This window comes from Pistacia vera, unplaced genomic scaffold, assembly GCF_008641045.1.
Source record: "Pistacia vera cultivar Batoury unplaced genomic scaffold, PisVer_v2 Contig304, whole genome shotgun sequence".
NCBI lineage: Eukaryota > Viridiplantae > Streptophyta > Magnoliopsida > Sapindales > Anacardiaceae > Pistacia > Pistacia vera.
This window is the reverse complement of record NW_022196118.1, coordinates 319,676-344,190: the sequence shown is the minus strand read 5'-3', so window position 1 is coordinate 344,190 and position 24,515 is coordinate 319,676. Positions and strand designations below refer to the sequence as shown.

The window sequence follows — 24,515 nt, the reverse complement described above, 5'->3', positions numbered from 1 at the left end:
TGCATGTTTTTGGTTTCCTATTTATTATTTCACCTATAACAACTGATACTTTTCCCTCGTTGGAAAACTAATCCATATAGTCTTGTAAATAAACCTGCAAAAAAATAAAAATAAAAATTGAATTGCATCTTCTTCGAATTTGATATTCAAGCCGTTCTATTGATCCAGCTAACATGTTGATGCTTAATCAAATATTCTTCAATTTTATGGGTTCGTTCAAGGCAGCCGTAAGATATTGTGGGTTTAAGAACGAAAAATTATATGGGAGGCCCAAAACAAGCTAGGCCGTATGGTGATAAATAAGGCCTTTTATACGAGAACTTCACACACTTTCGGCACGTGTGAAAGCGGAAAGACGGAACGGTCCTCGCTCCGACGCCATAACCACACACAGTGACCAGCTTCATCGAACAATTCGAAGAGAAGCTTGTTTACATCTCTTCTTCAGTGTTACTTTTTTCTCAGGTAATTATCAGTAATCTGACTTTCTAACATCGAATTAATAGGAACCTCACGCTTTACTGACTTTTATTGTGGCGAATGCACAATCATGTTATTTAGGGTTTTGACTTTCCAAATCACAATCTGATCGATTTACTTGCAGTTGAATCAATGGGAGGAGCAGAGCATGGACACGGAGGAGAGGGGGCCCACGGTGATTTCAGGGCCAAGGTGTGGACCATGGCAGGTGGCCCAAACTGTAGGCCCAAGCACTGGAAGCGCAACACGGCCATTGCCATGGCTGGCATTTTCCTTATTTGCATTCCTATTGCCATGAAATCCGCCGAGCTCGAGGTCTTTAAACCCTTTCGTTTTCTCATTTAATTTTGTTTCTTCTTGGTTGCCGAGGAACTGTAGGATATGCGTGGGAAATTGAGATTCAAAATGTCGTCTAATGAGTTTTGACAACTAATCAAATGTTTATTAAATAATTGGCCTTTCTGATCTGGTTTGACGATTAAGTTCTGTGTTGTTTAAGATCTAAATTACGGTTTCGTATGCTTATTGTGATTCGAGTGAAGGTTTTAGACTTAGTTTGAGTAAAGTGGGCGTCAGTTACAGGGTTGCACTACTGGGGACTAAGTGATTGAAATGAATAGAAAGAGGAAACATAATTAATTTTACTGTATTTAGATAAAATCCATCTACTTGATTACTAAATTTTTGTTTCTGGCTATTGTGAACTTAGCTTGTACAAGTACAAATATGGTTTCAGAACAGCGAAATAGCAATTTTTAATGCATCTGATTATGAGAATTTATTTTATATAGTTAGTATGTTGGATTCTGCTTTTATTGTTAATTTCTGATTTTATTTTTGAAAAAAGAGTTGATAGATATGTTCGTTTTCATTTACAGTGTAGGGATTATGTTTGTTTTATAATTGTATCTAGTCTTCCCTTGGAGAGGAAGTATTTGTTTAAATCTCAAAGCGAAGCCTTTTTCTTGCTCCATGGAGATGAAATTTTAAACAACACAATGTCACTGGAATATACGAGCTATCTTAATCCATGACATATAAAAATGTATCTTCAAGCTAATGAACCATAATGCTGTTTAAGCCTAGCACTATTCTTATCCATTAACTTGTTTAATGATAAGTTACTGGCTGATTAGATTCCAGGATTCTCTCTGGAAGCCCCTTGACAGGGGACCAAAATCTTCAAATGGTAATAGATGAACTGCAAACACTTGAGGGTTGACATAGTTTTAATGTAAACTTGCTGTAAGTGGAGATTTTCATCAATTGTTTACCTTTTGTACTTTTATGCATAGCTATGTGTGGTACAAAAAGATGGGGACTTGATGCGAGGTGCTGGGATATATTTATCTGCACATTCTTTAGAATGACTTGGTTGCTATAAGCTTTTGGTTTATGCCATTGGTTGTGCTATATTTATCTTCCTTTTTAAGCAAGGCATACTCATATGTAGGTTCTTGCTAACCTAAACTTGATTGTCACATGCCGTGCTGATTACTTAAGTTGACTACATTCTCTGGCTCTACATAATCATTGTTTGATGACAGGTAGCCATTAGGTCTAGGATGTTATTTTGATTCCAAAATGATACATTGGTGAAAGTGGAAATTAGATTCATTTATGTTTTGAACCTGATTTTTTCATTCTTTGGTTAACTTTTCATTTTGATGTTTGAATTGTCTGTACTGAATGATCACTTGTTCATTGACTTTCTTTGGCATACTTCGCTTTTCCATACTAGTATGTTGCTAGTGATAACCTTGATGAGTAAGTGAAAGTTTATTTTCTTGCAGCAACGGCCTCATCATCCTGTTCGCCCAATCCCATCCCAGCTCTGGTGTAAGAATTTTGGAACCAAAGACTACTGAAGTTTTTCAGGATCACCAAGTGGAAAAGTACTTGTAGAGGTCTTTGGCAAAGATTGCTTGTATTTTTGATTGTCCGGTTTTAGTAGCCTTATATGACTTGCTTGGTAATGTTTTCAAAGATTTGAATCTCCTTCTTCTGGCGTGGATAGTATCATGATTATATTATCAATAAGTTGCAGAATGTCGCGCTTCTTGTTATCATAAAGATGTTATGACTGTTATTGAAATTGTGATATAGATCTTGCTTTCATTAATCTATTGGTCTAGTGATGTTCAGATTGGCATCTCTAAATGATGATAATTTGATATTGACGAGGGTGAATTAATTGGAAGATGAAAATTGTACCACTTGCAGGTCAACTTTTACAAATTTATTATTGAAATTGATTTCTGGAATTAGAGGTCTTTGTTAATTGTTAGTGTGAATTTGGAGGTAATGGAGGTGGGCTAAAGGGAAGGAAATAAGGAAGAAAAAGGGAAATAAAACAATAATAATCGGTTTCGGTTTGCCGTAGCGCAGCTATTTAAGCAAACAAAGAGAGTATTTATTCTGGACTGTAGGTTGCTTGAATTGAACATTTGAAAGAGAGAGTATTTATTCTGGACTGTAGGTTGTTTGAATTGAACATTTGAACTACAATAGAATCAAATTCCATTCGATTGGACTACTTATGGCGAGGTGACATAATTCGAAAATAAATAGTATAATAATGAAGACATTATCTTTGAAGTTTTAAAGTGTGCGTTGAAGCTCATTTATCACCTCACATTAATGGAGGACGTTGAGCGTTTATCATTTTGAAAGGTCAAGTAATCTTAGCTCATAAATACTAATCGAGCGGACGAGAGAATGCATGAAAAAGAATCTAGCCATCGACGTAAAGTTACTCATTCTAATCTCTGACTATCTCGGCATCAAATTTAAAGCAAACGATGGGTCAACAACTTCTTCAGATAGAAGCTCTTAAATTGAGAGCAAGTATTATCTTTGGTCCACAAACTATTTCACCTGTATCTAAATCTCTTCCAATCAGGTTGTGCTAAGAATGTTCTTTGCTGATTTTTGACTAAACTAAAAACAAGGACTTAATTGTTTATTTATCATTTTCGCTGAAGTGTTGTATTTGAGCTGACAACAGAATAAATTTTAATAAAAGATTACTGATCCCATCAAAAGCTGGATTAGGAATCAACAAAACAAGTGAAGCATATGTAGTAGTATCGACAAAAAGCTTTAGTTCATGGTTCATGAAAATTTTTGGTCACTCTTAAATATCGATAGCATGGAATAAATTGAAATTTGGTTGATTTTGTTTCTTCTTGATTTAATAGGGATAAATACATAGGTATTGTGGTTACTTGGTGTCTACCAGCATTTAACTCGTAAATGTGCAGTGGATGGATGGTGTTTCCGCTAAAGGAGATAAATGGAGTTTTTCCATGATGAGGAACCGCTGCCCAGTATATGTGAAGGATGTTGTGACTATCATAAAGGCTTTGACAGTAGATGGTTTCAGGTATTAATCTTGTTGCCATTAATACTTTAACAACCAAGAACAGTGGTGAACATAAGCTCTATGGTTATGCATTGATAATAACTAAACTATGTTTTGGTTAAAATGTTTATTAACTGGAATGATATCTGCATTTTTATCAAGGTCTATTAAGGCAGTGGAAATTCAAAATTAACTTTTCGTAGTAGAGGCTGATGGTAGGATGTCAAAATGAAAGAAAAAGAAGTCCTATCACCAACTTGTTTTTTTAAGTACGATTTGTTGTGATAGCATCTTTGGTGCTACTTTAAGTTTTTTCTACTACATTTCTTTTTCTTCAATTTATGGTCATTGAGTTTTCATGGGTAGATAAAATGCTTGGCTACATCTGACTTCTCTGTTTTCTATATGCTTCTTCTATGAAATGTAATTCTGGTTAATGTTACTTTTACAGAGGGGAAGCAAATGCAATTACTATGAATGTTGGTGGACCAGATAGGGTATCACGAGTTCAAATGGCTGAGGCAGTGGCAGATATAGAGGTACAACACATCTTAATCAAATCAGGTTGCGTCATCTGTATGTATCCTTATCACATTTCATTAAATTTTAGTTTATGTCTGAAATTGATTTAGTAATGTATGCTTTTTGTGACAACCCTTTTGCCAATAATGTATATGTAGTGCCCTTTTTTTGTTTGGCCATTATTGAATGTGAATTATTTTTCAGGTCGACCGTGGTGTCATGTCCCTGCTGATATATCCATGGATAACAAAATGGTTCAAACACTTAAATCTGTCCGGTAACATTCAGAGTGGTGGTCAAACTGACACTAGCAGAGAAGCTAAATCTTAATGTTTCAATACATTATGATGATTCTTTATTATTTTGTGAGCTTTATAATTGAAGCTATAGCGCAAACAAAATTTACCGCGTCTTAATTCATTTATACACTTGATATATGCTTCTATATGTGCGAATCTGGTGTCAAGATTTGTCAGAGTACAGGATCTTACCGTTCCAGTGAACTACTGTCGTGTTTGTGGTCAAGGAAGATCCATTTCTTGTCGCAACTCGTATTCTAAGTTTTTGTGGATGATATCCAGGAAAACTAGTCATTTGCTGAAGCCGAGGAAGATATCGGCTTCGTTTGGTTCAAAATTTGGGGGTTTTGGGAAAAGTTTTTGAAAAAAGTTAAAAAAAAGTTGAATTGGGCGGGTATTACGATGTAGAAATTATAAATTAATAAAATACCCTTTATATTTGTTTTTTTCAAAAATACCCCTATAATAAAAATATTAAAAATTAACAAAAATACCCCTAACCCACCCTCAAACACTCCCAGCCGGGGACCACCACCGGAGGTGGTCGGAGTCGCCTTATGGGCGCATGACGGTTGGATCTTGTGGTCATGCGTCGCTATGACCTTTTCCGGTCAGATCCACGGTGGATCTGGCGGAAAAGGCCAGATCTACTGTCAGATCTGGCCGTCAACGGCAGATCTGGCCGTATTTGCTCTCAATGACGGCCAAAAAACGATGTTGTTGATGGTCAACGACAGACCGTTTGTTGGCCGTCGTGACCGAGTGTTACGGCCAGATCTTGGCCTTAGAACTGGTCTTTTCGGACCAAGCCATGGTGGATCTGGTCGGAAAAGGCTTGATCGGCGCACTACCGGCCAGATTCAGCAGGTAGTGCGCCATCCTACCAGATTCCGACCATTTTCCGGTAGTGGTGGCCGGAATCTGGTAAATATGGATTATGTGGTGTTTTGTAATTTTAAAAAAAATATTTAAGGGTATTAATTAAATTAACAAATTTAGAGGGTTTAAAAAAAATAAATAATATTGAAATAATATTCCCAAAATGAGAGATTTTAGGTATTTACTGTTTCATTTTTTGGGAATACCAAGAGTAGTATCCCAATCTTGAACCAAGCGGAGCCATCAATATGTTGTAGTAACTGTATATTCAATGTTTTGATGGAGTGACATGTGGCAAAACTATGCATGTTTTTGGGTTCCTATTTATTATTGGGAGAACGACTTACAATACCCAAAGTTTACCGTATGATGAATTGGTACCTAAAAGGTTTTGAAACGAAATAGATACCTTCGTCATATTCCGTTAATGATTTTTTTTAATAGTGAAAAGACTAAAATGCCCTTAAAAGTTTGAATTTTAGTTTTTTAAAATTTAAAAATTCTAAAAAACCCATAGGTTTACAAATTTAACTAAATAACCCAATATATTAAAATTTTTATAAAATAACAAAAAAACCCGCCACCTGCAGTGCCAGTCCGGCCACGACCGCGGAATCTGGCCGGAAAGCTGACACGACACAGACCATTGGATCTGTGTCGTAACGCGGCGAAAACTCATTTGCGGCGTCGACGGCTAGATCTCGCCGTTTCGGCAGATCAGCACGGATCTGGCGGAAAAGGCCAGATCTGGTGCTGCTTCAACGGTTAGATCTGGCCTTTTCGGCCCGATCTGTGGCAGATCTGGCCGGAAAAGAAAATATCGGCACGTTACGACACAGATCGACGGGTCTGTGTCGTAACGCAACTTTCCGGCCAGATTCCGGCGGTGGTGGCCGGAATCGACACTGCAGGTGGCGGGGGTATTTTGTTATTTTACAAAAATTTTATATTGGGGTATTTAGTTAAATTTGTAAACTAGGGGGGTTTTTAGAAATTTTTAAATTTATAAAAAACTAAAATTCAAACTTCTAGGTGCATTTTAGTTTTTTCACTATTAATAAACAGAAATCATTAACAGAACATGACGGAAGGTACCTATTTGTCGTTTCAAAACCTTTTGAGTTAACTTGTCGTTATGACAAACCTTGGGTATGCACAAGTCGTTCGGCCTTTATTACCGTAACAACTGATACTTTTCCCTCATTGGAAAACTAATCCATATAGTCTTGTTAAAAAATCTGCAAAAAATAAAAATAAAAATGGATTTGCATTTCTTCCAATTTGAAGAAGGGCTATTCTGAATATATATTCAAGCCGTTCTATTGATCCAGCTAAGTTTTGATGCTTAATCAAATGGTCTTCAATTTTATGGGGTCGTCCAATGCAGCCGTTAGATATTCTGGGTTTAAGGACGAAGAATTATATGGGAGGCCCAAAACAAGCTAGGCCGTATAGTGATAAATAAGGCCTTTTATACGAGAACTTCACACACTTACGGCACGTGTGAAAGACGGAAAGACGGAACGGTCCTCGCTTCGACGCCATAACCACACACAGTGACCAGCTTTATCGAACAATTGAAGAGAAGTTGTTTACATCTCTTCTTCAGTGTTACATTTTTCTCAGGTAATTATCAGTAATCGGACTTTCTAACATCGGATAATAGGAACCGCACGCTTTACTGACTCGTATTGTGGCGAATGCAAAATCATGTTATTTAGGGTGTTGACTTTCCAAATCACAATCTGATCGATTTACTTGCAGTTGAATCAATGGGAGGAGCAGAGCATGGACCCGGAGGAGAGGGGGCCCACGGTGATTTCAGGGCCAAGGTGTGGACCATGGCAGGTGGGCCAAACTGTAGGCCAAGCACTGGAAGCGCAACACGGCCATTGCATGGCTGGCATTTTCCTTATTTGCATTCCTATTGCCATGAAATCGCCGAGTCGAGGTCTTAAACCCTTTCCTTTTCTCATTAATTATTTATACCCTTCAACAAGTTTGAAAACTTCAGGGGGTATTTGGTTCATGAATGTTAGATTAATGGGAATGTTAGATTACTAGAAAGATAGATTGCCTTAGAAGATTACTAGGAATCTTTAGAAAAATGTGTTTGGTTAGTTGGTGGGTATGTTATATTAATATGTTTGGTTATGGGGAATAAATTGGTGGGTATATTATTTAAATTACTAAATTGTTCCCCTTTCAAATATTAATATAATATTTTTATTATTAATTTTTGAATCATTTTTTTAACCCCCAATATTTTAGATTTAGTTAAAACACCCCCGCTTATATATAAAACTTTAATTTATTACGAAATCACCCCCACCTCCTGCCGCCGCTGCCGCCACCGTAAACCACCGTCAGTAGTCTTTGAAAGTCCCTATCAGTAGCTCGTCGTGACCAAGAGGCGCCGCTATGGCCGTTTCTAGCAATATTGATGGCCGAAAACGGCCATATCTGGCCAGATCTGGTCGTTAATGGCCAGATCCCTGTCCATTATCGGCCAGATCTAGGTGAGATCTGGCCTGATATGGCCGGAAACGACCATATCAAAGCCTCTTAGAGCCTCCCATCGAATCTCGTTTTTTTTAGGGACTCCGACGAATTTTCGGCTACGGTCCATGGTGGTTGGCCCGCTGTCGGCGGTGGTGGCTGGGTGGTAGTGGTGATCTGTAAATTGTTTTAAATATAAGGACATTATTATCCAAAATTTTAATTAAACAAGGGTAAAATTGAAATAGGATATTAATGTAAATTTATTTTAAAATGAGGGTATTATTGTCCAAAATTTTTATTAATAAAGGATAAAATTGTAACAAAAAAGATAACCCTGATAATCTTACAATACCTTAGAAAATGGAGGTAATCGCCTCCAATATTACTAATAGTAACTACTGTTAGTATTTGAAAATTATCAGAATCTTATATTATTTGACAACCAAACATGGTAATAAAGTAATATAAGATGACATAACCCCCATTATCTTACATTACCGCCAACCAAACGCCCCCTTTATATTATCCCCAACTGATTAAATTTATGTTTGAAAACTTAATATAATAGTTTCCTGAAATGTAAACTTTAAAAACTAACAAATAAAACCCAAAAGTCCTAATAAAATTTTTTTCGACAAAATTCGGCCAAGTAGAAGTCGCGTGATAACTGAAACGAAATAAGAGGGGGGGGGAAATGTTCGAAGAAAGATTTAAAAATGTTCGGGTTTTCAAATGAATGCAAGGGGTTAATAAGAGTAATGCTACATTTACACCACCCGTTACATCATTTTCATTACACCATCACCATTTTACTAATAATTATTTTATTATAATATTAAAAAATCAAAATAATTAAAAATTTATGTGGATGTGGGATATGCCATATCATGGTGTAATGAAAATGGTGTAATGGGTGGTGTAAATGTAGCATTACTCGGGTTAATACCCATCTTAAAAGGTTGAAATATCAAAATACTCATTCCAACTGTCAGTTTTAACGGTAAAATCTGACGGAATGGGAGTTAGCATCCAATTTGCAATACCGGTGCCCGGTGGGCATTTTATGCCTACCATCTCACAAACGAAGCTCCGCAACCAATAACATAAAATCATTAGTTTTAAAAAAAAAAAAACTAGCGTCACTGCGAAAATCATAATCTGGGATTCTGGATGTCGAGGGCAGTGTAGTGTTGAATGAAGTAACAACTGAAATTTCTGAAACCGTTCACTATTAACCTACTAGAAATTATTCTTCCCTACAACCTTTCAACCAATCCAGTCCTAATTCAAAGAAATGAGTAAAAAGAAAGTCTTGGTGGTGGGAGGCACTGGCTACTTGGGACAGCATCTTCTTCAAGCCTTATCAGAGATCCAAGGAACACCGTATGACGTGTCAGCCACTCAACTCTCCACTCCACCTCCTCAGCCTTTGCTTGACGCCCTTCCTCCCTCTTTCTCTTTTTTTCATGTCGATTTGAAATCTGGATCAGGGTTCGATGCCGTTTCACTCAAATTTGGTCAGGTCTGTTTCATTTTGATTTTGCAATTTTCAACTACTTGATACCGATTTTTAGAATTAAAAAAACGAATGTGTTTTTATATGGCAGCCCGATGTTGTTGTGAACTGTGCTGCTCTCTCCGTGCCACGTGTTTGTGAAAAGGATCCTGATTCTGCTATGTCTATAAATGTTCCTTCATCTATTGTAAATTGGTTATTGAGCTTTACCGAGGATAAAGAAACTCTTGTGATTCATCTATCAACGGATCAAGGTATTTAAGGTGAAATGCTTAAACAATTTGAAGAATGTTGATATGACTTTGATTTTGGTTTTTTATTTATTTATATTTAAATATCAGTTTACGAAGGGGTGAAGTCATTCTACAAAGAAGAAGATGAAACTGTTCCAGTGAATGTTTATGGCAAATCAAAAGTTGCAGCTGAGAAGTTTATCTCTGAGAAATGCTCCAACTTTGCAATTTTGAGAAGCAGTATTATCTTTGGCCCACAAACTATTTCACCTGTACCTAAGTCTCTTCCAATTCAGGTTTGTGCTAAAAATGTTCTTTGCTGATTTTTGACTAAACGAAAAACAAGGACTTAATTGTTTATTTATCATTTTCGCCTGAAGTGTTGTATTTGAGCTGACAACAGAATAAACTTTTAATAAAAGATTACTGATCCAATCAAAAACTGGATTAGGAATCAACAAAACAAGTGAAGCATATGTAGTAGTATCGACAAAAAGCTTTAGTTCATGGTTCAAGAATCTTTTTTTGGTCACTCTTAAATATCGACTTAAGCATGGAATAAATTGAAATTTGGTTGATTTTGTTTCTTCATGACTTACAAGGGATAAATACATAGGTATTCGTGGTTACTTGGTGTCTAACCAGCATTTAACTCTTAAATGTGCAGTGGATGGATGGTGTTCTCGCTAAAGGAGATAAAGTGGAGTTTTTCCATGATGAGAACCGCTGCCCAGTATATGTGAAGGATGTTGTGACTATCATAAAGGCTTTGACAGATAGATGGTTTTCAGGTATTAATCTTGTTGCCATTGTTAATACTTTAACAACCAAGAACAGTGGTGAACATAAGCTCTATGGTTATGCATTGATAATAACTAAACTATGTTTTTGGTTAAAATGTTTATTAACTTGGAATGATATCTGCATTTTTATCAAGGTCATTTTAAGGCAGTGGAAATTCAAAATTAACTTCTTCCGTGTAGTAGAAAGCTGATGGTAGGATGTCAAAATGAAAGAAAAAGGAGTCCTAATCACCAACATTTGTTTTTTTAAGTACGATTTGTTGTGCTAGCATCTTTTGGTGCTCCTTTAAGTTTTCTTTCTACCACATTTTTCTTTTTCTTCAATTTATGGTCATTGAGTTTTCATGGGTAGTATAAAATGCTTGGCTACATCTGACTTCTCTGTTTTTCTCTATGCTTCTTCATGTGAAATGTAATTCTGGTTAATGTTACTTTTACAGAGGGTAAGCAAATGCAATTACTATTGAATGTTGGTGGACCAGATAGGGTATCACGAGTTCAAATGGCTGAGGCAGTGGCAGATATAAGAGGATACAACACATCCTTAATCAAATCAGTGTCTGCGTCATCTGTATGTATACCTTATCACAATTTCATTATATTTTAGTTTATGTCTGAAATATGATTTAGTAATGTATGCTTTTTGTGACAACCCTTTTGCCAATAATGTATATGTAGTGCCCTTTTTTTGTTTGGCCATTATTGAATGTGAATTATTTTTCAGGTCGACCGTGGTGTCATGTCCCCTGCTGATATATCCATGGATATCACCAAATTGGTTCAAACACTTAATATCTGTCCGGTAACATTCAGAGATGGTGTCAAACTGACACTAGCAGAAGAAGCTAAATCTTAATGTTTCAAATACATTATGAATGATTCTTTATTATTTTGTGAGCTTTATAATTGAAGCTATAGCGCAAACAAAAATTTACACGCTCTTAATTCATTTATTACACTTGATATATGCTTCTATATGTGCGAATCTGGTGTCAAGATTTGTCAGAGTACAGGATCTCTACCGTTCCAGTGAACTACTGCTCGTGTTTGTGGTCAAGGAAGATCCATTTCTTGTCGCAACTCTGTATTCTAAGTTTTTGTTGGATGATAATCCAAGGAAAACTAGTACTTTTGCTTGAAGCCGAGGAAGATATCGGCTTCGTTTGGTTCAAAATTTGGGGGTTTTGGGAAAAGTTTTTTGAAAAAAGTTAAAAAAAAGTTGAATTGGGCGGGTATTACGATGTAGAATTTATAAATTAATAAAATACCCTTTATATTTGTTTTTTTACAAAATACCCCCTATAATAAAATATTAAAAATTAACAAAAATACCCCTAACCCACCCTCAAACACTCCCAGCCGGCGACCACCACCGGAGGTGGTCGGAGTCGCCTTATGGGCGCATGACCGGTTGGATCTTGTCGGTCATGCGTCGCTATGACCTTTTCCGGTCAGATCCACGGTGGATCTGGCCGGAAAAGGCCAGATCTACTGTCAGATCTGGCCGTCAACGGCCAGATCTGGCCGTATTTGCTCTCAATGACGGCCAACAAACGATCGTTGTTGATGGTCAACGACGACCGTTTGTTGGCCGTCGTGACCGAGTGTTACGGCCAGATCTTTGGCCTTAGAACTGGTCTTTTCGGACCAGATCCATGGTGGATCTGGTCGGAAAAGGCTAGATCGGCGCACTACCGGCCAGATTCAGCAGGTAGTGCGCCATCCTACCAGATTCCGACCATTTTCCGGTAGTGGTGGCCGGAATCTGGTAAATATGGATTATTGTGGTGTTTTTGTAATTTTAAAAAAAATATTTAAGGGTATTTAATTAAATTAACAAATTTAGAGGGTTTAAAAAAAATTAAATAATATTGAAAATAATATTCCCAAAAATGAGAGATTTTAGGTATTTTACTGTTTAACTTTTTTGGGAATACCAAGAGTAGTATTCCCAATCTTGAACCAAGCGGAGCCATCAATATGTTGTAGTAACTGTATATTCAATGTTTTGATGGAGTGACATGTGGCAAAACTATGCATGTTTTTGGTTTCCTATTTATTATTGGGAGAACGACTTACACATACCCAAAGTTTACCGTAATGATGAATTGGTACCTAAAAGGTTTTGAAACGACAAATAGATACCTTCCGTCATATTCCGTTAATGATTTCTGTTTATTAATAGTGAAAAGACTAAAATGCCCTTAAAAGTTTGAATTTTAGTTTTTTATAAATTTAAAAATTTCTAAAAAACCCCATAGGTTTACAAATTTAACTAAATAACCCAATATATAAAATTTTTATAAAATAACAAAAACACCCCCGCCACCTGCAGTGCCAGTTCCGGCCACGACCGCCGGAATCTGGCCGGAAAGCTGCATCACGACACAGACCATTCGGATCTGTTCGTAACGCGGCGAAAACTCCATTTGCGGCGTCGACCTAGATCTCCCGTTTCCGGCCAGATCAGCCACGGATCTGGCCGGAAAAGGCCAGATCTGGTTGCTGCTTCAACGGTTAGATCTGGCCTTTTCCGCCCGATCTGTGGCGATCTGGCCGGAAAAGAAAATATCGGCACGTTACGACACAGATCCACGGGTCTTGTCGTAACGCAACTTTCCGGCCAGATTCCGCGTGGTGGCCGAATCTGACACTGCAGGTGGCGGGGGTATTTTTGTTATTTACAAAATTTTAATATGGGTATTTAGTTAAATTTGTAAACCTAGGGGGGTTTTTAGAAATTTTTAAATTTATAAAAAACTAAAATCAAACTTCTAGTGCATTTTAGTTTTTTCACTATTAATAAACAGAAATCATTAACAGAACATGACGGAAGGTACCTATTTGTCGTTTCAAAACCTTTTGAGTATTAACTTGTCGTTATGACAAACTTGGTATGCACAGTCGTTCGGCCTTTTTATTTCCCTGTAACAACTGATACTTTTCCCTCGTTGGAAAACTAATCCATATAGTCTTGTAAATAAACCTGCAAAAAAATAAAAATAAAAATTGAATTGCATCTTCTTCGAATTTGATATTCAAGCCGTTCTATTGATCCAGCTAACATGTTGATGCTTAATCAAATATTCTTCAATTTTATGGGTTCGTTCAAGGCAGCCGTAAGATATTGTGGGTTTAAGAACGAAAAATTATATGGGAGGCCCAAAACAAGCTAGGCCGTATAGTGATAAATAAGGCCTTTTATACGAGAACTTCACACACTTACGGCACGTGTGAAAGCGGAAAGACGGAACGGTCCTCGCTTCGACGCCATAACCACACACAGTGACCAGCTTTATCGAACAATTCGAAGAGAAGCTTGTTTACATCTCTTCTTCAGTGTTACTTTTTTCTCAGGTAATTATCAGTAATCTGACTTTCTAACATCGAATTAATAGGAACCTCACGCTTTACTGACTTTTATTGTGGCGAATGCAAAATCATGTTATTTAGGGTTTTGACTTTCCAAATCACAATCTGATCGATTTACTTGCAGTTGAATCAATGGGAGGAGCAGAGCATGGACACGGAGGAGAGGGGGCCCACGGTGATTTCAGGGCCAAGGTGTGGACCATGGCAGGTGGCCCAAACTGTAGGCCCAAGCACTGGAAGCGCAACACGGCCATTGCCATGGCTGGCATTTTCCTTATTTGCATTCCTATTGCCATGAAATCCGCCGAGCTCGAGGTCTTTAAACCCTTTCGTTTTCTCATTTAATTTTGTTTCTTCTTGGTTGCCGAGGAACTGTAGGATATGCGTGGGAAATTGAGATTCAAAATGTCGTCTAATGAGTTTTGACAACTAATCAAATGTTTATTAAATAATTGGCCTTTCTGATCTGGTTTGACGATTAAGTTCTGTGTTGTTTAAGATCTAAATTACGGTTTCGTATGCTTATTGTGATTCGAGTGAAGGTTTTAGACTTAGTTTGAGTAAAGTGGGCGTCAGTTACAGGGTTGCACTACTGGGGACTAAGTGATTGAAATGAATAGAAAGAGGAAACATAATTAATTTTACTGTATTTAGATAAAATCCATCTACTTGATTACTAAATTTTTGTTTCTGGCTATTGTGAACTTAGCTTGTACAAGTACAAATATGGTTTCAGAACAGCGAAATAGCAATTTTTAATGCATCTGATTATGAGAATTTATTTTATATAGTTAGTATGTTGGATTCTGCTTTTATTTTTAATATCTGATTTTATTTTTGAAAAAAGAGTTGATAGATATGTTCGTTTTCATTTACAGTGGTAGGGATTATGTTTGTTTTATAATTGTATCTAGTCTTCCCTTGGAGAGGAAGTATTTGTTTAAATCTCAAAGCGAAGCCTTTTTCTTGCTCCATGGAGATGAAATTTTAAACAACACAATGTCACTGGAATATACGAGCTATCTTAATCCATGACATATAAAAATGTATCTTCAAGCTAATGAACCATAATGCTGTTTAAGCCTAGCACTATTCTTATCCATTAACTTGTTTAATGATAAGTTACTGGCTGATTAGATTCTAGGATTCTCTCTGGAAGCCCCTTGACAGGGGACCAAAATCTTCAAATGGTAATAAATGAACTGCAAACACTTGAGGGTTGACATAGTTTTAATGTAAACTTGCTGTAAGTGGAGATTTTCATCAATTGTTTACCTTTTGTACTTTTATGCATAGCTATGTGTGGTACAAAAAGATGGGGACTTGATGCGAGGTGCTGGGATATATTTATCTGCACATTCTTTAGAATGACTTGGTTGCTATAAGCTTTTGGTTTATGCCATTGGTTGTGCTATATTTATCTTCCTTTCTAAGCAAGGCATACTCATATGTAGGTTCTTGCTAACCTAAACTTGATTGTCACATGCCGTGCTGATTACTTAAGTTGACTACATTCTCTGGCTCTACATAATCATTGTTTGATGACAGGTAGCCATTAGGTCTAGGATGTTATTTTGATTCCAAAATGATACATTGGTGAAAGTGGAAATTAGATTCATTTATGTTTTGAACCTGATTTTTTCTTTCTTTGGTTAACTTTTCATTTTGATGTTTGAATTGTCTGTACTGAATGATCACTAGTTCATTGACTTTCTTTGGCATACTTCGCTTTTCCATACTAGTATGTTGCTAGTGATAACCTTGATGAGTAAGTGAAAGTTTATTTTCTTGCAGCAACGGCCTCATCATCCTGTTCGCCCAATCCCATCCCAGCTCTGGTGTAAGAATTTTGGAACCAAAGACTACTGAAGTTTTTCAGGATCACCAAGTGGAAAAGTACTTGTAGAGGTCTTTGGCAAAGATTGCTTGTATTTTTGATTGTCCGGTTTTAGTAGCCTTATATGACTTGCTTGGTAATGTTTTCAAAGATTTGAATCTCCTTCTTCTGGCGTGGATAGTATCATGATTATATTATCAATAAGTTGCAGAATGTCGCGCTTCTTGTTATCATAAAGATGTTATGACTGTTATTGAAATTGTGATATAGATCTTGCTTTCATTAATCTATTGGTCTAGTGATGTTCAGATTGGCATCTCTAAATGATGATAATTTGATATTGACGAGGGTGAATTAATTGGAAGATGAAAATTGTACCACTTGCAGGTCAACTTTTACAAATTTATTATTGAAATTGATTTCTGGAATTAGAGGTCTTTGTTAATTGTTAGTGTGAATTTGGAGGTAATGGAGGTGGGCTAAAGGGAAGGAAATAAGGAAGAAAAAGGGAAATAAAACAATAATAATCGGTTTCGGTTTGCCGTAGCGCAGCTATTTAAGCAAACAAAGAGAGTATTTATTCTGGACTGTAGGTTGCTTGAATTGAACATTTGAAAGAGAGAGTATTTATTCTGGACTGTAGGTTGTTTGAATTGAACATTTGAACTACAATAGAATCAAATTCCATTCGATTGGACTACTTCTGGCGAGGTGACATAATTCGAAAATAAATAGTATAATAATGAAGACATTATCTTTGAAGTTTTAAAGTGTGCGTTGAAGCTCATTTATCACCTCACATTAATGGAGGACGTTGAGCGTTTATCATTTTGAAAGGTCAAGTAATCTTAGCTCATAAATACTAATCGAGCGGACGAGAGAATGCATGAAAAAGAATCTAGCCATCGACGTAAAGTTATTTATTCTAATCTCTGACTATCTCGGCATCAAATTTAAAGCAAACGATGGGTCAACAACTTCTTCAGATAGAAGCTCTTAAACTGTCCTCAAGCCCACCAACCAGTAGTATGGGTTGATTCGGTGAAAATCCTTTTATATAGATTGTGTAAAATGCATTATTTATTATCTTTTTTATTTCATTATTGTAAAAAAAAATAATTAATCCTTTTAATTAGATAAAAAAATTCAGTATCCTCCAAATTCTAGCCGCATAATAGTAGGTGAGAAACTTGAGAATTGGTAGAACATATCCGATGGGTCACACGTGTTGTAGCCACGTGGCAACAATCGAAAGGCGAAACCATCCATCTTCGGGGAGCTCTCAACCTATTGGAACGTCAGCGTCTAACCCTGTTGGGTTAGAAAAGTCCACGTGCTGCTGACTCCAACTTAAATATTGTGTTTTATATGATTGTCAGATTGACGCCAACACATTATATTCGCATATATACCCTCGTTGCCCCTTTTTTCAACTCGGGCAGCTTACTCTCCTCTCTTATAAACATCTACTTTTGCTTTGGTACATTCTCCCTCTGCCCCCAAATCTCGGGCAGCCATCATGCATACGCTTTTCCAAGTTCAACAGGCTTCAACTGTTTCTCTTTTTACATACACAACCAAGTAGAACAAGAACCGCGTCAAAGATAAATAATCCTACTTCACTGCAACTATAAATTGTACATCACACTCCTTAAACAACTCAGTCGTTACTTACCTCAAAAATGATGAGATAACAAAACATTCCTGCCGATTTAGAGTTTGTCTTTTGTTTTTCTTTTTAAAATTTTTTTGTTCTTCTTTTATTATTCTCGGTATTGTTTTGGATCTTGAGTTTTAGGGCACAGAATGTGGAATTTAGTGCGAGCTTCGGCGACGAGATTAAGCCGATCCAGGCGATTCTCGACGGCGATTCCTGGACCTTGTATTGTTCACAAACGTGGAACTGATATTCTACACGATCCCTGGTTCAACAAGGTTATATCTTGTTCCTCTTTTTTTCCTTTGCTTATAATTATTGTCGGTGGTTGTTCTAGCGATTCATTTTCGTACGATTTCAAGTTAATTAAGTTAGGTTGTCGTTTGTCACAAATCTTGTTTGTCTTTTCAAAGTAGAAAGTTTAAAATTCTGGTAATGGAGTGAAGTGTGCAGTCTATATTGAAATGCTTCAGATAATATTATTAGTTATTTTCTGCATGATTGCATAATCAAGCATAAGAAGTTTTTTTTTTTTTTTTTTTTGGTTTCTTTATTATTATTTTTTTAATAAACAGGATACTGGCTTTCCTTTGACTGAAAGAGATCGATTAGGACTACGTGGCCTCCTCCCACCTCGTGTGATATCGTTTGAGCAGCAATATGCTCGCTTCAGTGAGTAAAAATACTGTACTTTCTTGTATTTGTTTGCTTGCAATTTGAATGAGTCACGCTAGATATTCTCTTTTTAGAAGCTGATATGAGTGCTTTTGACTTCCCCTGGTAGTTTTTTGGTGCTACTCAATGTGATTTTCAATCTATTAATTACTGAAGCATTTGTTCCTTTTCCGATTAGCTTATTCTGTTTTTGCATCGTAGATGACTTACAGAATCTGACCCGGGCTTGTTATTGTCCTTTACCAGCATGATATTTCACCACCATTGATAATTTTTCACTTATAGTCAGTGCTATATAGTTTCTTGGTAATACTCAAATAATTCATTATTAGGGCACTTTACTGGGAGGCTATGGAAACAAGTTTTGCATATTATTGTTTTAGTTTATCAAGTTGTTTTCCTTATTTCTTGTTGGTCTTTATGGTTGCTTCCAATTTCATTTTTGATAATGATCTTAATGTTTTTCTTATCCATTTTTTCAATTGTTTAGTGGAGTCATATCGATCGCTAGAGAAAAATACCCAGGGTGAACCTGATAGTGTTGTATCATTGGCAAAATGGAGGATCTTGAACAGACTGCATGACAGGAATGAAACATTATACTACCGAGTAAGTTTGGTTCTCTGTACCGGCGTTTTGGTATTAAAGTATATATAAAATTTAATATTACTAATAGTGATTCTGTTGTTTTTTCCCCAGGTCCTTATTGATAACATTAACGATTTTGCTCCAATAATATACACTCCAACAGTTGGATTGGTTTGTCAGAATTATTCAGGGTTGTTTAGACGCCCACGTGGTATGTATTTTTGTGCGAAGGACAAAGGGGAGATGATGTCGATGATCTACAATTGGCCAGCTCATCAGGTAATTTGGAAATCCAATAGGAGTGGATTGACCTGTTGTTCATCTTTTTTACTGATACTGTTTTCTATTCTTCTTCATGTGGCAGGTAGACATGATTGTCCTGACAGATGGAAGCCGAATTCTTGGCTTAGGTGACCTTGGAGTTCAGGGAATTGGGATACCTATTGGTAAACTGGATATGTATGTTGCTGCTGCGGGCATCAATCCACAAAGAGTATGAGTTACTCTATCTGTGTGTGCCTCTGTTGATATCTTACTTGTTTTTGCATCTGTGAACATGCACACCGGTGCTGCTTACCTTTACATTCTTAGGCATGGAAATATCCAATGCTTGATAGGGGCGCATCACATGGAAATTTTTTACGTGGTGATAGACATGTATATTTTGATGAACGATTTCTCAGTTGCCTCTTATGATATTTATACTTCATAGAAATCATTGGGCTATTGTTTGTGCTTCTGTATCAGATGCACACTCATGCATGCTATACACAAAATCACAATGAGTTATATTGTATTTATATTTCGGGTGTCATATATTAGGTTTAAGTTTTTCGTGCTATTCATACCTTTTCTTGCTACAGTTGTAATGCTGTAACTCATTATTTTAACCCATGTTTTTCTCTGACAGATACTTCCAGTTATGCTGGACGTTGGTACTAACAATCAAAAGCTACTTGAAGACCCTCTTTGTGAGTTAAAATATGTACTTCGTTGTTGTTCTATACTTTCTTGTATCTATGCAGAAAATGGATTGCACAATGTGTTTGAAACTTTTCTTTTTTGGGAAAAATCATGAGGATATTTTGTCACATCGTTTAGTTGGACAGATCTAGGACTTCGGCAACCTAGGTTAGAAGGAGAAGAATATTTATCGATTGTTGACGAATTCATGGAAGCTGTTCACGCGCGTTGGCCCAAGGCCATTGTACAGGTTTATTTCTTTCAAAATATGACTTTCTCTGTTGTGGTATTTTTATCATGTCTGTAACTTGATGGTTTGGCCAATCTACCAGTTCGAGGACTTTCAAATGAAGTGGGCTTTTGAAACTTTGCAACGATATCGGAAAAAATTCTGCATGTTTAATGATGACATACAGGTGACTATTGGGTGTGACATCTTTCTGTTTTTACTGAACAGGGCATATGATGCTATGTAGAAGCTGCAGGATTAATCTGGTTGTCTTTATAGTGACAACAATTGTGCTTACTTTGTGTACTATAGGGAACTGCTGGTGTTGCACTTGCGGGATTATTGGGAACTGTTAGAGCACAAGGTCGACCGCTGACTGATTTTGTAAACCAAAAGATTGTCGTGGTGGGGGCTGGGAGGTACTTTCAAATTTTGACTGTAGTGAGCTACATATGGGCTGAAAATTGACTTCCTTATTGGTTTTCTGCTTGGTATTTGCTCTTTCTTTTGTTTAATTCAGTTTTTTTTTCCTGGATTCCAGTGCAGGGCTTGGCGTTCTTAACATGGCTGTGCAGGCTATGTCAAGAGTGTCAGGGAACAGTGAAACAGCTGCAAAAAATCAATTTTTCCTACTTGACAAAGATGTGTGTTTCTACACTTTCTACCCCTTATCAATGTTGTATTACTGCATAGCCCTGTCTTTACTTTTGACAAGATATTGCCATGTTTGTATTTATAGGATATGTTTATACGTTTTTGCCCTTGAATAAGGCTTGCTTAATCATTCTGCGCAAATTTATTTATAATGGTCTAATAGTTTTATGGAATATCAACTTTGGTCATTATATTTTGTAATTTGTGATCCTATTAATATTTAGATAATTTTGGTATTCTGCAAAAAGGGTTATAGCTACCTGGTTGCTGTAATTTCATCTAAATACATTGGAGAAAATCCATTGGAATTTGAAAAAAAAAGTTTGGTTTTAGGGTCTCATCACGAAAGAGAGGAAGAATCTTGATCCAGCAGCACTACCGTTTGCTAAAGATCCAGGAGAGATGGGGCTGAAGGAGGGAGCTAGTCTACTTGAAGTGGTAAAGAACATCACTAACTTAAGCATTTAAATACTCTTTTCTACAAGTAACAATTTGCATTGCTGAGAGCCCATATTTCTTCAGGTTAAAAAGGTCAAGCCCCATGTGTTACTTGGTTTGTCTGGAGTTGGTGGTATCTTCAATGAGGAGGTGAACGCATAATTATATGTTTCTCATCCTTTTCTATAATTCCTCAAAACAAGAGGAAGCATATTAAATAATTGGAGCAAAAAAGAAAAAAGAAAAAAAAGAATAAATAATGCACTGGTCAATATTGATTCTTGGATTCAATATATTTAGAATTTATTGTTATCCTATATGATCATTTGCCCCGACCTACCCTTCTCCATCACGTACTCAGATTAAATCAGGTTGGTATGAGGAAGATTTGATCGTTAGACCTCTTGTTTTTTGATTTTATAAGTGCATGAGGAGCATTTGATCCTTAGACCTCTGCTAGAGATCTAATTAATATGTTATTCCCTTGGGAATGTATCCTCTAATTGTTATCATGAGATTTTTACATGCTTCGTGATTTTATAAGTGCTTGCACAGTTTTATAGTTCTTTTTGTCTGAAAGTATCAACTGGCATCTAAAATAGGTGCTTAAGGCCATGCGAGAGTCTGATTCAAAGAAACCTGCCATTTTTGCTATGTCGAATCCGACCATGAATGGTATGTCTATCCTGCCTTCTCTTGCATCCCCATTTTCCTTGTGGCAGCTTGATATTATTGTTGGCATTTCATATGCAACAGCTGAATGCACTGCTGCTGATGCTTTTAATCATGCTGGGGAAAATATAGTGTTTGCTAGTGGAAGCCCTTTTGAGAATATTGATCTTGGTATGTTCAGTTCTTTTGGCACCATTTGGTTAAAATAATTCAGGGCAATGTTTTGGTTGTAATTCTGACTTTTGTCTTGTATTTGATTATTAATTCTTTTTTTCTGCCAGGAAATGGAAAAGTAGGCCATGTAAATCAAGCAAATAACATGTACCTCTTCCCCGGGTTGGTGTTTTATCTTGTTTCTTATATTATTATTTATTTTGGTTGACTTTGCTGAATAACATTCATGTATAATTTGTCACTTTTCAATTCAGGATTGGTTTAGGAACACTCTTCTCAGGTGCTCATTTTATAACGGATGGAATGTTACAAGCAGCTTCAGAATGGTATGTATGCGATAATATGGTGCTTGCCTCTTTACTCCATCTAAAATTCTCAAATAATAGAGCTTAGGAATTTTTTCTATTTGGACTTTGAAGCTTGAAACCGACTATATGGAACTTAGTGTGTTGTCCTGACCTTAGTGTAGAATTGTACGATTTGTTGGAAGTCCAGCATTGAGGTCAGACCCGTGTTAGTCCATGTGGTGTTGTATATCTTCTGTTTTTGCATCAGAGGATCTTCTAGGCGTTGGTTACAAAATATTAAATAATTATGTTTTATTTGTCCTACTTATTAATGGGCCTTATTCTCCAGCAAATTGTTAACACCATGTTCTCTCTTGTAGCCTGGCATCTTATATGACAGATGAGGAAATCCAAAAGGGCATTTTGTATCCATCCATTCATAGGTAATATTCTCACCTATCTGTGGTGACAGGCATTTCTTTTATTTTAGCCATTGTCATTTTTTTTTTCGTTCTTCTTTCCTAGGCTTATATAGTCCTATTGTTCAAATTCTTTATAAAATGAGTTAAGAACCATCTACTTATAGTAGCTGGTAGCAAAGATACTTTGACTTATTATTGGTCCATTAGTACTACCATTGATATTCAAACTATGAAGCAACTTACGTCACAATTTGCACCTGATTTGAGGTCCAGGTTGTGTGCCTAAACTACCCAGAATATTTTATTGATTCTGTATCGGGTTGTGTTTTATGGTTTTATGGTCTTTGAAAGATTTTAATGTGTTCTTGGTCTTCATCATCCACCTAAATAATGCATTTAGTTGTTACTACCCATCATAGTAGGACTCAGCCTTTGGTGGGACGGGACTTATTTTGCTCCTTTTTTTTTTCCAAGACTTTTTTCAAGGGAAAATTTTCAAACTTATGTGCTGAAGAAGGAATGACCTTGCTGTTTAGTCAATTCTGTAATGTTAACTTTATTCAATTAATGTACTAGTGATGCTCATGGTATGAATGGGTAAAATGCAAACTATATATATGGCACTTGATTAATCCAATTGTGAACAATGCAGCATTCGACATATTACAGCAGAGGTGGGAGCTGCTGTTCTCCGAGCAGCCGTTGCAGAAGAACTTGCAGAAGGACATGGTGATGTAGGGCCCAGGGAGCTGAAGCAAATGTCAAAAGTATGATTATAAAAACTCCTGTTTTACTTGCTACAAACTCTTGTATGACTGACAGCTATATGCCATTCAAAGATATAAGAAAGAAACTATATAAAATTTGAAACAAGCTTTAAAGTGACGCAGGTACGGCAAATTTAAGATATGTACATATGGATGCATACTTTCCTGTAACCAAGAGGATGCTGTTCTTGCAATTGAAGCATTGAGTTCTTTAATCATGAATATTATCTAGCAAAGGATAGATGATGAGATACCACGCATAAGATTATGCTTTTCATAACATTGGCCTTTTTAGCCTTACTATAAAATTAACAGTTGCCTTTGGTTTCTGGATGCAGGAGGAGACAGTGGAATATATCACTCAAAACATGTGGTACCCTATTTACAGCCCTCTGGTTCACGAGAAATAAGGCTCTTTTAGTTGTGCAAAACTATTTTTCAGCAGGTTGTACACCAATGTTGTGCAGCCAATAACAACAATCTTGGTTTATTCTTCTGGTTCCCAATTTTAAGCCTGAAATGTATAAGAGCTAAGAAGTAACACGAGAGTTGGGACCCTCTCAATCTGCTTTTGATATTGCCATGGATTAAACTCATGTATAATCTTTTTCTTTAGTAGAGATGACCCCTTGAGCTATTGATTTCTTCAAACGAATTATTCTGCTAAATGGTATCGGGGAACAACAAAAATACTAGTTTCATTTTATGAGGACTTTTGCGTGAGAGCATGTGAATAAATTGTGTTGGAACTTGGAAGGTTGAGATGAAGATGTGATAGCGTCGTAGCGACCAAATACAAAAGGAATTCAAGTCATCTGGTTAAACTGGTTAGAGATACGTACATCGAGATCTCGCTAAATCTAAGATCACCAAAAAAGAAAAAAAACAAAAGGAAATTATTGCGGCCTAGCTTTTATTTAATGTATAATGTCTAGCTGGCTATTATAAATTATTCTTTGGGTTATTATTTTATATACGTTATTATATGCCGGCGAACGTGTACCATTACTGTTTGTATATGTGGTATGATAATTAATGGGTCATTTTCCAAAAAATATAAAATAATAAAATAAAGAGAGAAATTGACAATTCAATTGGCGTTATCATCAAGATGAATTTGGTGTATACAGACAAACAACTTTCTTATAAAACCACTTATTTTAAGTGAAAAAAGATTCAGTT

General features: G+C 36.4%; 4 protein-coding genes across 4 annotated transcripts; all 4 read left to right on the top strand.

Annotated features, from left to right (window-relative positions):
• Positions 1-321: 321 nt before the first annotated feature.
• On the top strand, positions 322-2,602 carry LOC116135878. Its single transcript, XM_031421585.1, has 3 exons — positions 322-465; positions 605-795; positions 2,274-2,602. The coding sequence occupies exons 2-3, from the start codon at positions 613-615 to the stop codon at positions 2,346-2,348; spliced, it is 258 nt and encodes an 85-aa protein (XP_031277445.1). The 5' UTR covers positions 322-465; positions 605-612; the 3' UTR covers positions 2,349-2,602.
• A 6,554-nt stretch (positions 2,603-9,156) lies between these two features.
• Positions 9,157-11,749, top strand: LOC116135876 (methionine adenosyltransferase 2 subunit beta). Its single transcript, XM_031421582.1, has 6 exons — positions 9,157-9,568; positions 9,654-9,816; positions 9,904-10,091; positions 10,463-10,586; positions 11,039-11,169; positions 11,323-11,749. Exons 1-6 carry the CDS (start codon positions 9,341-9,343, stop codon positions 11,452-11,454), a joined length of 966 nt encoding a protein of 321 aa, XP_031277442.1. The 5' UTR covers positions 9,157-9,340; the 3' UTR covers positions 11,455-11,749.
• Positions 11,750-13,808: 2,059 nt separating this feature from the next.
• On the top strand, positions 13,809-16,093 carry LOC116135877. The gene is made up of 3 exons (XM_031421583.1): positions 13,809-13,955; positions 14,095-14,285; positions 15,765-16,093. Exons 2-3 carry the CDS (start codon positions 14,103-14,105, stop codon positions 15,837-15,839), a joined length of 258 nt encoding a protein of 85 aa, XP_031277443.1. The 5' UTR covers positions 13,809-13,955; positions 14,095-14,102; the 3' UTR covers positions 15,840-16,093.
• Positions 16,094-17,281: 1,188 nt separating this feature from the next.
• LOC116135872 (NAD-dependent malic enzyme 59 kDa isoform, mitochondrial) lies at positions 17,282-24,039 on the top strand. The gene is made up of 19 exons (XM_031421579.1): positions 17,282-17,742; positions 18,040-18,136; positions 18,630-18,748; positions 18,839-19,006; positions 19,092-19,220; positions 19,638-19,698; positions 19,837-19,940; positions 20,023-20,106; positions 20,232-20,338; positions 20,461-20,563; positions 20,907-21,011; positions 21,096-21,161; positions 21,614-21,686; positions 21,768-21,854; positions 21,965-22,019; positions 22,112-22,183; positions 22,525-22,587; positions 23,219-23,333; positions 23,672-24,039. Exons 1-19 carry the CDS (start codon positions 17,614-17,616, stop codon positions 23,741-23,743), a joined length of 1,809 nt encoding a protein of 602 aa, XP_031277439.1. The 5' UTR covers positions 17,282-17,613; the 3' UTR covers positions 23,744-24,039.
• The last annotated feature ends 476 nt before the right edge of the window (positions 24,040-24,515 follow it).